The sequence below is a fragment of the Nesoenas mayeri genome, assembly GCF_963082525.1.
Source record: "Nesoenas mayeri genome assembly, chromosome: 8".
NCBI lineage: Eukaryota > Metazoa > Chordata > Aves > Columbiformes > Columbidae > Nesoenas > Nesoenas mayeri.
Genome location: NC_137554.1, coordinates 30,413,498 through 30,430,146, shown reverse-complemented (window position 1 = coordinate 30,430,146; position 16,649 = coordinate 30,413,498). Strand labels below are relative to the sequence as shown.

The following is a 16,649-nucleotide window of genomic DNA, read 5'->3' as shown; positions in this document are numbered from 1 at the left end:
GGGGTGGCGGCTGAGCCCCAAGCCCTGCTATGGTGCCTGCCCGAGGTGCCGTGCAGCGTTTGACGGGAGGTTTGAGGGAATGGCTTCCTGCCCAGCCCTGATTGCACCGAAACCAGGAAACCGATTCTGCAGCCTCAAGAGGCTTCTGTTTAAACATGTGAGGCCCTGAAAATAATTTCCCTAAACATGTTCTCGTTTCAACCTGAAAAAAAAAAAAAAAGTGAGGGTTTTATTTTCGAAACGTGATCTTTCATTTTGTCCTTTGGGTCACTTATGTGATCAAATAACATGATTTGCATCAACCAGCCTCCTCAGTGCTCATCTGATCCCCAGTTTTCATCTGCCTCATTTCTTCAGCCCACCATCGAATGGCCGCTGAACTCAGGGAGATTTTTTCTGCCCATAAAGATGAGTTTGAGCCTAAAATGAGTCACTGAGTAGGCAGAGGAGGCAGTACCACATGGTGTAGATAGTGTAAATATTTACCTGTGATAGGCTGGGGCTGTTTAGCCTGGAGAACAGGAGCTGAGGGGAGACCTTCTGATCTCTGAACTGCCCGAAAGGAGCTTGGAGCCAGGAGGGGTCGGGCTCTGCTCCCAAGGAACAAGCGCCAGGACCAGAGGAAACAGCTTCAGCTTGCTTCAGGGGAGCTTCAGATTGGATCTTGGGAACAATTTCTTCCAATAAAGGGTTATAAAGCATTGGAACAGGCTGCCAGGGCAGTGGTGGGGTCACCATCCCTGGAGGGGTTTAAAAGGCACACAGATGAGGTTCTTAGGGACGTGGGGTAGTGCCAGAGTTGGGTTATGGTTGCACTCAATGACTTTGAATGTCTCTTCCAATCGGAATGGTTCTGTGGTTCTGTGGTTCTGTGGTTCTGTGACTGCCATACCGAGGTGCAAGGTCACCGCCCAAAGCGCCCATGTCCCAGCTCCACACCGAGACGCGCTGACCGCAGTGCCACGGGCCATGTGCTGGGTGCAGGGCTCACGCTGTGCTTGAGCTCGCTGCCTCCCAGGCGCTGCGGCTGCCGCTGACATTGTGGGTAACGCAGGGACTCGGAGATGAGGGCTGTTCGGGACACTTTGGGGTGACCCCTAGGGAGGGACACCTGAGCAGCTGAGCTGTGGGCAGCCTGGTTTATGGGGGAAGCCCAGGACGCCCAGCATTGTTCCCGCCAAACCGTTTTCTGCCAGAAAGGTGCGAGGCCACCACCACCCTGACACGGAGGGACGGCGCCTCTTCCCCTCTCGCCTCCTCGATCTCCGTGAAGGGGCAGCAGATAACACGGGGCGGACGAGGCCGCCGAACGCCGCGCCTGCGGGCCCGGGCCCGGCCCCGACGGGCGGGAAGGCGCCGCGGTTGCCATGACGACGCCCCGCTGCCCCCCTCGGTTGCCATAGCAGCGGGCGAGCCAATCGGCGGGCGCCGCCGCGGGTCGGCGTGGGGGGAAGGCGCGGGGGAAGGGTTTGCCGGTGGCGCCGCCGGAAGTGGCGGCGGGGCCGGGCCCGGAAGCGCGGCCGGCCGGCGGGAGGGTCAGGGCGCCTCAGCGGGGCGGCGGGAGGGTCAGGGCGAGGAGTGACTGCCGCCGCCGGGGCTGCTGGGCTTGCCGGGGCCGGCGCTGCTGGGGTTGCCGCGGCGCGGGCGGTCTCTGCCCGGCCGGAGCGCAGAGCGGGGACACCCCCGCCCCTTCCTTCCTGCCGCCCCTCCCCCGCGGCGGCAGGCCCTGCACGGGAAGATGGCGGCGGCGGCCGGAGGCGGCAGCGGCAGGAGCAGCGGCAGCGGCGGCGGCGCGGGGGCGGCGGGCCGACCCGGGCTGTGAGAGCCGCGGCGGGACGGTGCGGCGAGCGGCGGAGGATGAGCCTGCTGTGTGCGCAGTATCTCCGGTGAGAGCCGGCCGGGAGCGGCGGGGTTGGCGGGGGCGGGTCGCCGGCTGCCCTGAGGCGAGGCCGCGGCTGCCGGGCCTGAGGCCGGCGGGGAGAACGTGGGGCAGGTGTGAGGAGGCGCGGAGGTCGGGGATGTGAGCCGGGGAGCTGCGGGGGTGACTCGGCCGCCACGTTACCGAGCCCCGCGCCGCGGGCGGGACGGAGCCGCGTTCCCCGCAGGCGGGCGGCCCGGACGGCTGCGGAGCTCAGGGCTCCCCGGCAAGGTCAACCGGTCCCTCGGAGAGGGAAGGGGGAACCCACTGGCTTCCCTTCCCCAGATTCTCCAGCCCCTTTGGAGTAGGTGCCCTGATCACCCGCCGCTGCGGAGCGGCTGCCAAGTGTGATCCCGGACAAGTGAAACCTGTGCCCACAGCCCCCGGGGGCTCAGGGAGAACGGGAGTAGAGGAGTCGTGCCCCAGCCCGGGCGTGCTGCAAGTCCTCTGGCGGCTTGAACGCTCCATCGGTTTGGGGGACGGTCAGCAGAGGGTTTGGGGGAGAAGTGAGAGTCAGCCGTGGTTGTGCTTCTTGGAAACGCTTCGCTGAATGGAAGTGCTCCTGAGCCCCTGAAGCCGAGAGGGCGAGATGCCGCACGTTGATCTGAGCTGAACTTTGGTAGGTTTTGGGGGGAGCTTATCTTTTGGGGATGAAGTGCCCTTTCTTTAGCGATTTTTGGAAAGGAACATTGTGAGATACCAATAGTTTTTCAGTAGCTGTAAAATCCTAAATACTGCATTGTCCGTGATGTGTTACCCCCCTCCAGCCCATCCAGAGCACCTCATGGAAAAGGTGTAGCGATGCCAAAAGGGTGTGCGCACTCTTGCAGAAGAGTTCAGGGCTTGGGAAGGATTTCTAAGGGATGAATTTAAGGAGATCTTTAAATTTTCAAAACACTTTCTATCCAGGGTTCTGAAATGCTTTTACTGTCTCTCCTTACTGATTCTTCAAATCCTTCTCTTCCTACTCATCTTCTCTTGTATCTCTGTCTGCCTCCTTCTGGTAGTCTAGATCCTGCCTCAAGTTTATCTTTTCAAAACAGGAAAAAAAAAGTAATCTTTTTTCTCTAATAGCAAGTTTACGAGCCTTTTTCTCTTCCAGGCTGCTAAACGACGCTGTCTTAGGACGTTCTTCTTTCTTTCCTGTTACATTATGGAAAAAGCTCTTAAATGCCTTATTATTAGCTCTCCTCTACCAGTAAGACTTGCTTTTGTATTTTAGTATATGTCTTCATAATGTTTTAACCTCTCACTCCCGTTTCCCTCCTCGTGACTCGAGTCTTTGGCTGCCTTGCGTCGTTACGAGAGTCACACTCATAGTGTCTCAGTCACCTTTCTGCACCACCGGACTCTTTCTTAGCCTTCTGAATTCTGCCGCACCAAGCTGGAGATCCTCCTTGTTTGCAAGAGCAAGTGGGCAGTAATCACCTGTTTCTTCTAGCTTTGTTCCTCCAACACTGTAGCTCATCCTGGGCCTTTATCACTTGATCCTCACTGCTTTCTTTGTGTTGGGTGTAATACAACAGGACTGAAGCATCTGAGCACTAATGTATTACACATAAGGACTCTTGCCTTTGTCATCAAGAACCTTATCTCCTCCAAAAAAACCCAGGACAGCCCCCCTCCCAGACTTTTCAAGCACTTTGTAGTCAGTAGTCTTCATCTTCTCCCTCTAAAGAACATTTAGGATTGTTCCTCTGTGAAGAAGGTAAGCTTGGGGGTGGTTTCCTTAAAAGCTGTGATATGCTTCTTGCATCCCCAGAGTGTCTGTTTAAATTGTTTGATTTACATAGGGCAGAAATTGAGCTGCAGATTTCTGCACCCAAGCTCATAAAGAGAACTGGGAATAGAGCCTGGAACTCTCAGAGCCAGTTCTGTTAGTCCTTTGCATTAAAGAGGAGGGCATCCTCCTTCTTACTGCAGCGTTACAAGCTCAATCCAAGTGTAATGAGGAAGGAATAGACAAAAGTATAATGATATGAAAGGGCAACTTAACCAAACATTGTGCCAAATGAAGATGTGGAGTGATTAGTCTCTGCTGGTCTTTATAATCTTAAAACTAAGGAGGGACAGGAAAGTTTTTGTGAGAAATCTTTCCCTGTGTATTTGAAGTTTAGACAGATGAGAGCTGAATTTATAAGGTGACCACATAATGGTTGAATAACTAGTGAAATAATGACTCTGCAAGAATCAAGACGCTGAAAAAATGAGCAGGGAAGAAAGGACTTATATCTGGACTTACCTTAACTCCTCCACTACCAGTCTCTTGCTTTCTGCATAAATGTATGTGAATCAACTGTTTTAAAATGCCATCCTTAAAAGATAGTACCCCTTCAGTTAAAGTGCAAGAACTGAGAAATACCTGAGGCTCCTACAGAAGTCTTCCAGAACGAACGAAGAAGGTCAGATTTCATGTACTGAGTCTTTTAAGTGACAGGAGAGGCTGTTTGTAAGTAATCTTTGTGTGTTGTAACAAAACATTGAGATTTTTTTGCTTTTCTAGTCTTACTATCCTTTTCAAGGTCACCTTTCAAGCCTTCTGTCCTATCCAGTTTCTTAGATACTTCTCTCGGGTCATTGTTTGAGTAATTTCTCCAAGATTTGCATTATGTCTGGTCAGGTGAGTAGACTTTCAGAAGGTTCTTTCAAAGAGTTTGTAGGAAAAAGAGGCACAGTTCGCATCTCTCTGTTCAAGTGATGGTGTTCGTCTCATCTGGCTAACAATATGTACTCATGCCATTTGTGCGGCTTTGGCAATCTGCAGATATTCCCCATATCCTCCTAGGTACAAAAGAAGTAACTTTTAAGCAAAATATCTATAGGATTTCTAACATAATACCACAGAAACTTCTGAGTGCATCCTTTCTATAAGACAGTATTGAACTTTAGTTCATGTTTGTTCACTTTAAGGAAATTATCTTCGCTGCCAATTTTATATGTTGATGTTTGAAACATAGTTAACTTGGATTCAAAAGCTTAGCAGTTTGACTGTGATCTGACTGTCTCAGTTGCATTTCACAAAGATGTGGACTCTAGTTACTGGTTAAATGTTGCATTACCCTGGTAAATTGTGGCTTTTAGCACTCTGTAAACATAGAATCAAAAGTACTTGAATTACAGGGCTTGAACACCACTTAGAAATTTCAGTGCTGACAAACCTAGTAGTTTCCTGTAGTCTTATGATGAGGCTATAACCAACTTCATTAAAGGTTTGACTACTTTAATAATTTAAATTGTGGGTCTCTTTTCAAAGACTCATCAGTAGCTCCATTAACTTCTGCATCTCCCGTGTCTCTTCATGGTTGCTCCTTTGCTGTCTGCCAGCCCATGACGCACCTCTTGCAGTGTTTCTTCACTTTTAATGGAGGAGGGTAGAGCAGAGGTAATTTAGTGCTGCAATCTATGCTTGTGAGTGTGTTCTGGTACCAATTCCTGATCAGGATTATGTAGAAACATAGAATTGTTTAGGTTGGAAAGGCCTTTAAGATCGAGTCCAACCATTAACCCAACTCTGCCAAGTTCACCTCTAAACCACGTCCCTAAGAACCTCATCTTTGCGTCTGTTCAACCCCTCCAGGGATGGTGACTTCACCAATGCCCTGTGCAGCCTGTTCCAATGCCCAACAACCCCTTCCAGGAAGAAATTTTTCCTAATACTCAGTTTAAACCTCCCCGGCGCAACTTGAGGCCGTTTCCTCTCATCCTGTCGCTTGTTACTTGGGAGAAGAAATGTAAAGGTGATGTTTGTCAGTGCTAGAAAGGCACTAAACAGAATAGTTTTTGAAGCCCACAATGAATTTCACCAGAACAGGCAGAGCGAGTTATTTAATTATCTTGAGGAGGAAAAAATAAACGTAACTACAGCGTTAATAGATAATCTTGTCACATGTGCCTGCAGTATGCTGCCTGAAGGTCATAGGATCACAAGGTAACTTGGGCTGGAGGAAACATCAGGAGGTCCCTGTCCAACTTCCTGCTCCAAGCAGGGGCGGCTCTGGGGTTCGGCCGGGTTGTTAGGGGGTTGAAAACCTTTGAGGATGGAGGCAGGTCAGCCTTTTGGGGCAGCCTGTGCTATTTGACTATTCTCACAATGGCAAAGATTTTCTTTACATCCAGTCTGTACCTCTCATATTTTAACTGATGCCCATTGTCTCTCATCCTCCTGCCCCAGGCTGCTGCATAGCCTGGTTCCACCTTCTCAGTCTCATCCCTGCAGGCATGTGGATGCTGTGGGTGCCCTGAATCCTTCCCTGCCCCAGGCCAACCACGTCCCGCTCCCCTTCCTCCACCCCCAGCCACGCTGGGATCCTCTGCTGACCTTCATCTACATTTTTCGTGGTCTCTCTTGATATCTGAACAAGACCAGTCATTCTCAGAGAGTATTCCCTCCAGCTTTTTTATTTTCTGAAATGATTAATGCTACTTTCATACATTGTTTACTCCTGAATTTTAACCAGGAGAGGAGTAGTGGAGAGATCAAATACTGTGGTGGCCTTCAGGAGGCACCTCTTAGCACACTCTTTTCTTTGGGGGAACATGAAGGGAAGGTGTTCCATCTTCATTTCTCTGGTTTTTTTCCTCTATGCAAGATGTCCCTACCATTTGATAAATAGAATTGCTGCCAATATTTGGTATGAGCAACACTTCTCATCCCTCTTCAAGGGTGAGGGTAATGGTTTAAAAAGGTAAATAAGATTGACGATTACTACCGATCAACAAGCTTTTTGTGGTGATCTGTGAAGTAAAAAAAAATGACAATTTAGAAAGCGTTAAGCAATTTGCCTCTGAGCTTTCTGCTGAAGGCAATTCATCTTCCTGAGAGGCCCAAGACACGCACTGTACCCCTGGAGTCTTTAGGCAGGTTCCTCCTAGCCCTGGCCACTGGCGGTGGCTGGGACAGCCAGGCAATGGTAGCCCAGCAGCTATTTTTTGCTCCCTTCTGTTGTGGAGATTTGCATTATAGAGCGTGCCACCCCTGGACAGCTTGTGCTAAAGTCACAGGTTGCCTGGATGTGCTCTCATAGCTCTGACACTTTTTTTAATCAAGCCTAGATTCCAAAGGGAACAAGGCTGGTGTGAATGTACCGCTTATCACTCGTTGCTCCCCTTTCTCAAATGGCTTTGACTAATTTTAAATGTCTTCTACAGAGGAATGGAAGATTCAAAGCTGATTGTTACCATTGACTTTATGGAAGTTAGAGCAATCCAAATGAGAGGCAGAGCTCAGCTGGTGTAAATCAGCACATACAGAGCTTCATGTCCACTTTTGTGTGTGTGGAGTTTGAGTTTGCTCCTCTGTATGGAGCTGGAGTGCAGGATGTTGAAAGAGTGGCTAGATTCACATCCTTAGAAATGAGAATTTGAATGCGTGTGCGGTTCAGCAAGTGGTGGGCTTGTTTTTCCACTGGAGGGAATGGTGGCACGATGGTGACTGTGTATGAATGTGTGCCAGCAGGAAGAGCGCTGCAGTAATCAGAAAACCTGATCCTTCTTGCTTAGTACTTGGCAAAAACTTGGCCATATAGACAAAGGGTGTGTTTTAAGTTTGAAGCTGCTCCTGACAGAAGTTTCTCACCCTTCCTCTCACCCTCAGCCCTGATTTGATGGTGTAAGTGTATGGCCAAGTCTTCAGTGAACTGGACTGGGGAACTGCCCGAGGTTAAAGTGCCTTTTTCTTTTTTAAACCCACGGAGTTTAACCTGAGTTGGTGTCTTGATGTGCTGACAAAAGGGGTGAGGTTGTGTACAACAGGAATGAGGCGCTAATAATAAGGGCAGGGTGGGACCACTGCTTCTAGTGATAGCACTGGTATCGTTAAAGTGCTCACTGACCCATAACACCAGTAAATAACACCCCATTTCCTAGAACATAGCTGTATATAAAATATATAATGCTATATATATATAGATAGAATGTAGCTGGTATCACTGTCACAAATAGTTCTCCTGTTTTCAGTCCAAGCTGAGTCTCCCTTTTTTTTATTTTCTGCTGCAGAACACAGCTTATTATGGGTGCTGTTACTGCGCTTGCTTTGAGGTTACTTGCAGAGCAGTGTTCCAGTGACCTAGAAGTGCAGGTTAGTGTAAGTAAAGTTACAGCTGTATTTATTTGTGATGGCAGGGGTGACTCCTGTAGCTGTTAGCTCTTGTTCTAACCTGCATATTCCTACACAGTTTGATCTTTTATTGAAAACGAAAAGGTTTTCTTGTGGCAGTGAAACCAGGTGATGCTTATCTGTAGTTTTGATGGGGCACTTAAGCTGTGCCAAAAGCCTTTTGAGAAGGCTTCCCTGAATATGGGGTTTGGAAGCGTTTTTTTTCCCCATTTCTTTGTTTTCAGTAAGTACTCAATATAGAGTATACAGTGATATTAATGAAAATCTCTTTCTTCTGTCCTAAGAGTGCATTTTCCATATAGCAGCCTCATAACAAGTAACCCTAGCCTGTTCCAGTGAGATGATTTTGCCTCCAAGTGAACTGATCTGTGTGCTGAATCGTATCACTAAACTTTTACCTCAGACAACTCAGAGCTTTATTTAAATCAATCTATGTGGATTAATTGCAGATCGAGTGCATGGTGTCTGGGGAGGGTGGAGAGGATAGTTTGCGGTCGTGTTTGATATTGTTGGGTGAGGAGCTGCTGGGGGTTGTAGAGTTTTAGGGGTCCTTTGTCTCTACTGTTGGATCTTTGCAAGAGCAGCAGAGGTGCACTAGTAGGAGCGTACTCCTTGGGGTAAGGAATGGTGGAAGAGCAGTTAAGGAATGCGGCTGTGATGTAGAAGGAGTATATGTGGGAGGACATTAGGTGTTGATTTTGTTACTTTGAACTTGAGGCTTGTCCTCATCTCACTCGAAAGCTGCACAGCTGCTGTCGAGCAAGTGAGGAATGAAACCACAGATTTATTTCCTTAGAATCATTAGCAGAGTTGCATACTTTGGTCTGGCACTTTTTAATACATTACTAGAGAGGTCATAGATTTCAGTGGTGTTTGGTAAAGCCAAAGTTTTCTTGTGCTCAGGAAGGGGTATGGCATCTAAACTTTAGTTCTCTGTCTTAGTGCAGTGAAAAGACCAGAGAATCGTGGAACTGACTCTGGGCCATAGTTTTTCACTATTTCCTACAGGAGGAAGTTGGGTGTTGTGTTTTTTGCTTGCTTGTTTGCTTTTTTTGTACATACCTCTTGAGCACTCATGTTGTTGCATGTGGTATCTCATTGAATGTAGCTTTACAGTTGTACTGGTTCCATCACCAGCTCCCGCTTGTGCAGCCGTGCTCAGGGTCCTGCCTTTAGCCCACATTTCTAGACTTGTCTGGCCACTACTTTTCTTCCCATTTGAATTGAAGAAGAACTTCCGATCGTAAGCTTGGGGACTTCCTAGACAACCAAATGAGGGGGAAATGGCTTAAGCTGTGTTTTGATATTGTATATTTCAATTCCTCTGAGATAAATTGGTAGCTACCCATTCAGATCAATGTAATGCTGTGATTTGGGGTGGAATAAGAGCTTTTTTGAATAACATTAGGCCTGCTTTCTCTTCTTTCTGTATTCCAGTAGGGTTTTTCTCGGATTATTCACACTGGCTTCTGCACTCAAGGGATTATCTTGAGGAACCAGAATGCTGAGGAGTCTCTTGGGATTGTAACACAGCCGTGGGCGACAGACTGAATTTCACTGATGGGACTCAAATCAGAGATACCCTTGAGGTACTTAGGAGTCCTGGTAGAGTTAATCTTCTCATCCACCTTTAGGGAAAAGAAATGTCATTTTTCTGAAAGTACTTATGATGTCTTTAACACACCAGCAGTATATTTCATTGTGGTGTTGAAAGTACCCTCTAGTGCTCAGCCCTATTGAACAGTTTTCTGCTTCATCTAATATTGGTATGTGTAAGTTGATTTTTATTTTCTTTCCTGCCTTCTGAAGCATTGTCTGTTTTGAGTCTGTGGAACCATTTGTCATATGACTGAATTATCTCAGAGAGCTGCTCTCTAAAAGTGAGAAATTAATGCTGCGTGTGTTTTCAGTGAAACCTTTATGATTGATACTGCTGAATTAGCATGGGGAAAAGTTCTTGAATTACTTTAAAGGACCTTAGGCAGCGATCAGACTTTTTAGATGCAGTAAAACAGACATTTTGGGCATTGAGAGTCTTTATTCAAGACTGACTTGGTGGTTTTTGTTGCCTTGATTTATTGAGGCCTTGATAGTTGTTCGTGTTTAATCAGGTTACAGCATAGGACAGTTTGGAGACAGCATGTTCCAGGGTCCCCTGGATTCCCTGATGGTCTGTGTTACATTATTTATCCCAGTTTGACTTCCCTACAGGTGTTGTCAGGAATATAAAGAAATTATCATTTTTTCCCTTTTGTTTTCTGATAATCTTATAAATTCTGCTACTGTACTTACTGTTAGAGTGAAAGTCTTCTGGTATTTGCTTTGCTGTGTCCTGTCTTGGTCTTGCTGTGATTTGAAGAAAGCACATGGATATTGCTATGTGTCAAACAGCTGCGACTGTGTGATAATCTTTTTTTAAACCAGGGTTTCCTGTAGCCAGCAAGGAACCTTTGACAGACTCCAGCTTCAGTTCCTTCTGCAGTTGGTGCTGGTTTTGGCCGTGCCTTTGAGCATTCATACCCTTAATTTAAAGTACACTTGAGCCATTAACAGGCGTCTCCAGGGTAGTCTTTCTCATCTAGCCTGATAATAACTAAAACCAGAAACGCTAATCTTCTGCACCTATGAAGAGAGGGAGAAGGAAGGATGAGACAAGAGTTTTGGCTGTTGAATAGATGTTGGTGGTTTGTCTTGACGCAGTATAAATACTTGTTGAGGACAAAGCCGTGACAAAACTTCTGAGCGTAAAGGCTTGATCTAGCCAGCTATTCCCAAAAAAGCCAGTCTACTAGTGGGTCTGTTTTTTGTGAATAGCAATAAGAATAGTGCCGAAAGGATTTAAGCTACATTTTTAATACTAAAGAAAAACCTAAAACCACTGAGAGTGCATAAAACCATGAAAATTGTAGCAGCTCTTAGAGCTTCAACACCCAACTGCAGTTGCTAGTAAAACAGAGGAAAAATTATTTCAATATGAAGAAAAAGGTGAGGTTTGTATATACATTGATGATTATAAATTAAATTATTAAAAGATGGAGAGTGAACTTGCAATAAAAATCTAGAAAGTGTTTCAGTTTGTCTTAATACCATCAATGTGCACAAAGTCGAACACATCTGAAATCTTTAACTGGAAAAGAACTGCCTAACATGCATTATCAACATTTGTTTGAATTAATACAGAAGGTCTTAATTCAGGAGTGTGTCGCATAGATGATGCTAGGATATGAACTTCTGGCAGTTTTTCCACAGTTTGAACATATTTATACCATTTCAGTTTAGAGGTGTTTTGGTTTGAGGTAAACTGGAAGACTTATGGGGCTTAGGGCAAAGGGCTTTGTAGGCAATTGTGGCTTGCCAGGTGTGCAGTCCAGCTTCAGCTGAAATATTCCTCTTCTCCTGGCTTTGCTATCAAAGACCAGAATAACCTCTAAAGCTTGAAACTATCTGGAAAGATATTTCCAGCATATATATTCAGAATTTTAGGTTGATCTCTCAAAATCAGGTAAAATTCTCCACACTTTGCATTAAAGATGGTTATAAAATTTTATTTTGCATCTTGTGTAACTGATTCTGTTAATTGCTGGAATAATTCTTTGTGGATTACCAAAGTAGAAACTGCTGTGCTGGAGTGAAGTGATGTGGCCCAAGAGTGTCTTGTCTTTAGGAATGACGCATGAGAAAGACGTGAAGATCTTTGGGCCTCTGAGGACACAGCCGCAGGAAATTTTATTTGTATGGTTGAAAATGCCATAGAACAGATGGATTTCAGATTTTGGGTTAGGGCAGCATGGTTCAAGTAGTTTCCATGCTTTATTGTCAAATACTGAAATAGAATGCCCAAGTTATTCTATTTTGAAATTTGTTTTGGACTTGCTGGTATCCTATACAAAACTTTTGATGAGATCCAAGCTATTGTGGTTGCAAAGTGAAATGCTGAGGCTGAGTTGGCTTGTGCAACTAGTGTTGAGTTAATAACCAGTAATTGTGTAGTCACGTGCTGAATAGTTTACCAGCATCGTCCCTCCTCGCTTAATATGTGCCAAAGATTCAGAAAATGTCTTTTCAGTCTAAGCAGGTGAGGACAGTCCCTGCCTCTTCACCGCCTTAGGAAGGTCGTGGTGAGTCAAATGAGGCTGCTGGTGTTTGGTGAGGGGAAGGAGCCAGAGTGGGTGAACCCAAAGCAAAATGCAGTGCCATGTGGAGAAGGTTTAGCCAGGTGGCTGAGATGGGCTGCTTTGGGGTATGGAGGTGTCTGGGCTATGTAACCTTTTGAGGTCCCTTCCAGCCTTAAGGTTTGATCTTCAGGCTGGGTGTGTTAGGCCATTGCTTTGGAGCCTGTTCCTCAGCTGTTGCAGAAGGTAAAATTAATGCAATGAATGAGTCTGGTCTGAATATTGAAAGGGAGACTGCAGTCTGGTAAACTGTTCTTGAGTTTATGTTCTGTAAAGATCTGCGAGACCCCCAGAATTTTACATATGTGATTCCTGAGGCAGATACTGATTTGTAGTTGGCTGAACACCACGTGAACTTCTTGAAGGCAGAGACTTTTTTAGTTCTGCAAGTAAGATGTTGAGATTTTAATTAGATATAAAATGATTTTCATAAAAATGTTTAATCACCAAAAGCAGCATTAACCTTGGAAGTTACAAATGTACTCGGCTGCTTGCTCTGAACCAATTTATTAGTTTTTAAGATGCGAAAGGCAGGGGCTGTTCTTCTTGTAGTGTATCCATACCCCTTCTCAGCTAATAAAATTGGCTAGATCTGAGCTGGTTGGATTGGTCACAGGTTGTTCCTTCAGCTGAACACAGATGAGAGTGATTAACTTTTGCGTGTTCCAGGAGTAGGTGCGTGTTGGTGGTGGGCTCTTGGGTTTTGTAGGAGACAGCCCACACTCCGGTACTTGGGAGAACCAAGAGCAGAGCACTGGGAGTGAGCTGTGTGTTGGTAAACCTGAAGTTGAATCTGAGGTTCAGTAACAAACTCAACTTCTCCTTCGCATAGTTCCATGCAGCTCAAACGGGTATCCTCGGTACTTTGTGTTGCATGTATGCTTTTACTGAAATATGTAGGAAATCTTGCTGGTTGTGCTGTTTGAGGTGTGAATTTGATGATCATGCCTTTTTTTTTTTCTTTCATTAGAAATTAATGTATTTAGTAGGCCTGCATTAAACCTGTGGTGGTAGAGGATTCAACCTCTTTCTTATTTCCCTGCTTTTTTGGGGTAAATAATTATTCAAATATTCTCTAGTTGAAAAGTACGTATGTTTAGAACAGTGTTGCCTGTGTGTTTGTGATAGAGAATGGGAAGCAGCTAATGAAACTCCTGTAAACTATTGGCAGTATGATGCACTGAGAACCCATTTAATTATCATAAATAGACAATATAATTCCCCCTGACTGGTATTCTCAATAACAGAGTCCTCTAATTCCTTCCTCCATCCATGTGAGTAGTTTTCAGCTTGACTGAGGGTAAGGATCAGCATTTGCTACTGGGCAAGGGGTAATTTCAGAGGCATCCATAGAAAACACTGAAAATCAGGCAGATATCTTGGCTTTATATCCTGAGCTGGTTTTAGTGGAGGTTGGAGGCAGTGGGGCCCTGCTAAGGCTCAAAGTCAGGACTTGGAGGGCTGCAGGTATTGCCCTCTTCATGCAAAGTGGGCTGGTTTTCCAGGGGGAAATGTGTGTCACCTTTATAACCAGCTCCCAGCTGCAGAGTTCTGCTCTCTGGCTCCGTGGGCAGGTGTGAGGGTGTATTTGATCTGTGTGGCACTAAATTAGCTGTGTAATTACCAGCCCTTGAATTGAACACCGTAGACTTGCCTTGGAGATCCCCAGCGGTGGCTGCGGAGGGTTGGCATCTGCTGCCTGACCTCAGCTGATCTGGCCTCTGCAAGGCTGACTTAACGAGCAGAACAGTCTGAAAGTGATGTGAAGATATCCAATTTGCATTTTCCATACTTCTGGACATGGTTTTCATAATGCAAAAGCTGCTGAAAGAAGTTAAATAATGTTAACTTATCTTAACATCTGTTATCTGCCATTTCCAGCCTTTAACACAAATGTTTACCAAGTAAGGAACTGTAGTAGAATGAATGAGTACTGGTGTTACTATTTATCACAACTGATATTGTGTGCACTCTAATCAGGGTGGATTTGAAAGAGCAAAATAAATTTTGTTGTGATTTTTTGTTTGTTTGTTTGTTTGTTTTGGTGGTGTATGTTAAGTTTTTGTGTGTGTGGTGGTTTTGCTTGTTTGGTTTTGGGGTGTTTCTTTTGTGTGTAAAGTAATTCTATGCTTTTCCTTGCTCAGTCTTGAAACCTTGTGGGAATTACCATGGGAAATAAGGTAGTTCAGATGCAAACCTCTCACATCCCGCTGAGCACTGTAGTCATAAGAACTAATAACGCTCCTATGTGCTTACTAGAAGTTCCTCATTGTGGGTAGCAAGCAAGCGGAGCTTTATAATTTTTCTCTTCACGATTTGTATCTTTTGAAGGGAGTGCCTGTCAATGGTTGAGTGGTTTGCAAGGCAATCTTGAAGAAGTTCTGTGTCTTCACACCTTTAAAATTGCTTTGGTTTTTAAAAACTAGCTTGACCAATGGATAGTGTGAAGTTTAAGCAGGTACGCAGACAGATTATATATTCTGTTGAACGTTTTCCAATTGACTTGCTCTCAGGTCAGCTGCAAAGCTGATATGTTGTCAGCTGATGCAGTAAATGTGTTGCTGTATGGATGCTGACAAAGACACAGACTATTCCATAAGCAAATTTATCAGCTGTTTCCTATTAGAAACTTTCATTTAGAGGTATTGCTTAAAATATGCAAGGATATCCATGTCATGGACTGCCACAGATATTGAGTATCTGTTCTTTCCCGAGTATGCCTTTATTATAGTTATTAAATAGTTTTTAATCCTTTGGGAATTTGCTCTTAATTTTTCTGTACTGCAGACAGTGTCAGGGTTACATGCGGAGTGATGCTGTCAGCTCCGGGAAGGTGAACAGTGTCAAGGTGACTGGAGTTTGTGTGCTTTTCTTTCATGGGCAACATCCATTTAGAGGTGGATTTTCTCCCCTATGGCTCCAGTAAAATTCCGGATAAGGAGCAGGTCAAGACAAAGAATGGCATAGTCAGTATTTTAAAAAATACATTTACAAACCAGTGACTGTGGAAAATGCAGCTGAGCTTTCCCAAGTTGGTCTTAATGCTGCACATTTATCCCAAGCTATTTTTGTTTGCATTGAAAAATACAGATTGTTCGGTATTTAGTTTGCGGATTACTCTCTACTTAAATTTTAGAACTCTGTGGGATGGACACAGCCATATTGCTGATGCTGAACAACTGCCTATGGGCTGGATCCCATTTCTGAGGCATTTAACTCAGGTTTGCAGCACCGCTCTTCTCTCAGGGCTCAGACTCGCTCCTGTGCTTTGTGATCGCTCTCAGCTGTAAGAAGAGGGAGGCTGGAGATTTTGGTGAGGACAGCTGAATGCTGAAAGCCTGAGCGGAATGGGAGACTTATTTCCCTCCCTGTAGATTAAACTGGAGAATAATCACATATAAACTTCCTTCAGGGTAACTTTTACCTGTTGGGCACATCTTTTTCAAAACTTGAGTCAAAGGAACTGACTTTGAATCTGGAGGAACAAAATGAGTTTGAATGAAGGTGACTGTGAGGGTGTATCTACTCTTATCCAGGGAGGAGGCTTGTCAGTTCTGATCAAACTTGGAAAGAGCTGCTTTTGGTGGTTGCTTTTTGAGGATGATTATTATGACTTCTAAGAGAGCCTGTGCTAGGAGAAAGGGGGATGATGGGATTAAAAGAAATCCTGTCCTGTGTCCCTGTTTCTCACCACCCCTCTCAGCTGAGGTGGGAACAAGAAGGTAATGGAGCAGGATTCCCTGTGGAGAGGGTTTGGGTTCTGGTGCTGATTGCCTTGCTTCAGCAAGGTGGCTTTTTACTTGCACAGTTACGCTGATGCAGAATTGTTTGTGTGGCTTTGATTTATGGCTATAATCTGATAAAGCCACTGGTGAAAGAAACTAGAGGTACCCTGGCTTCAGTTGCCTGTAACAGGAATAATAAGCTTTAAACTAGTTAGCACATAAAATTGACAATAAGGTGGTACTGTTGAAAGTGGCTTTTGTTGCCGTGTCTGTGACAACTGTCCTTTCAGTGTAAAAGGCACATGGATCATTTAATTTGATGTCTCACAGTCTCTTGCTACATCAGTAAGAGCTGACATCACCAAGACCTTCCTTCTTCCAAAGCAAGTGATTTCACCCCTTTTTTGAAAACTGTGGTCATTTGAATTAAGTGACAACACTTACAAGTTTGGAACATTAAGTTGTTCCATAAAGATAAAGCTGCTTGAAAAAAATTGTTAAACAGTACATAGCTGATGCACAAGTGAGTAGGTAAAGTCTATACGCAAATAAATAAAATCTATATCGGGCTCTGTATATCACCGCAAAATCCTGACTCCATCCAGTTACTCTTTCAGGCTGAGATGTGTCAGGCTGTTAACTGGAGCTGCTGTCTGAAACCTGTTGTATTCAGATGATGTTGAATTAATAGATGAAGGAAATATCCAAGATGAAGCTGA

At 45.1% G+C, this 16,649-nt stretch overlaps 1 protein-coding gene across 3 annotated transcripts in view; it reads left to right on the top strand.

Moving 5' to 3' along the window:
• Positions 1-1,559: 1,559 nt before the first annotated feature.
• The window catches only part of SMG7 (SMG7 nonsense mediated mRNA decay factor), a 52,956-nt gene continuing 37,866 nt past the window's right edge, over positions 1,560-16,649 (top strand). For 2 of the 3 annotated variants that reach the window (XM_080348967.1, XM_080348965.1), the window contains exon 1: positions 1,560-1,886. In XM_080348967.1, coding sequence (XP_080205093.1) covers positions 1,858-1,886 — 29 coding nt within the window. In that variant the 5' untranslated portion in view covers positions 1,560-1,857. Of the gene's footprint in view, positions 1,887-9,586; positions 9,623-16,649 lie in introns of those variants that run through there. The other variant, XM_080348966.1, reaches the window with a different exon arrangement.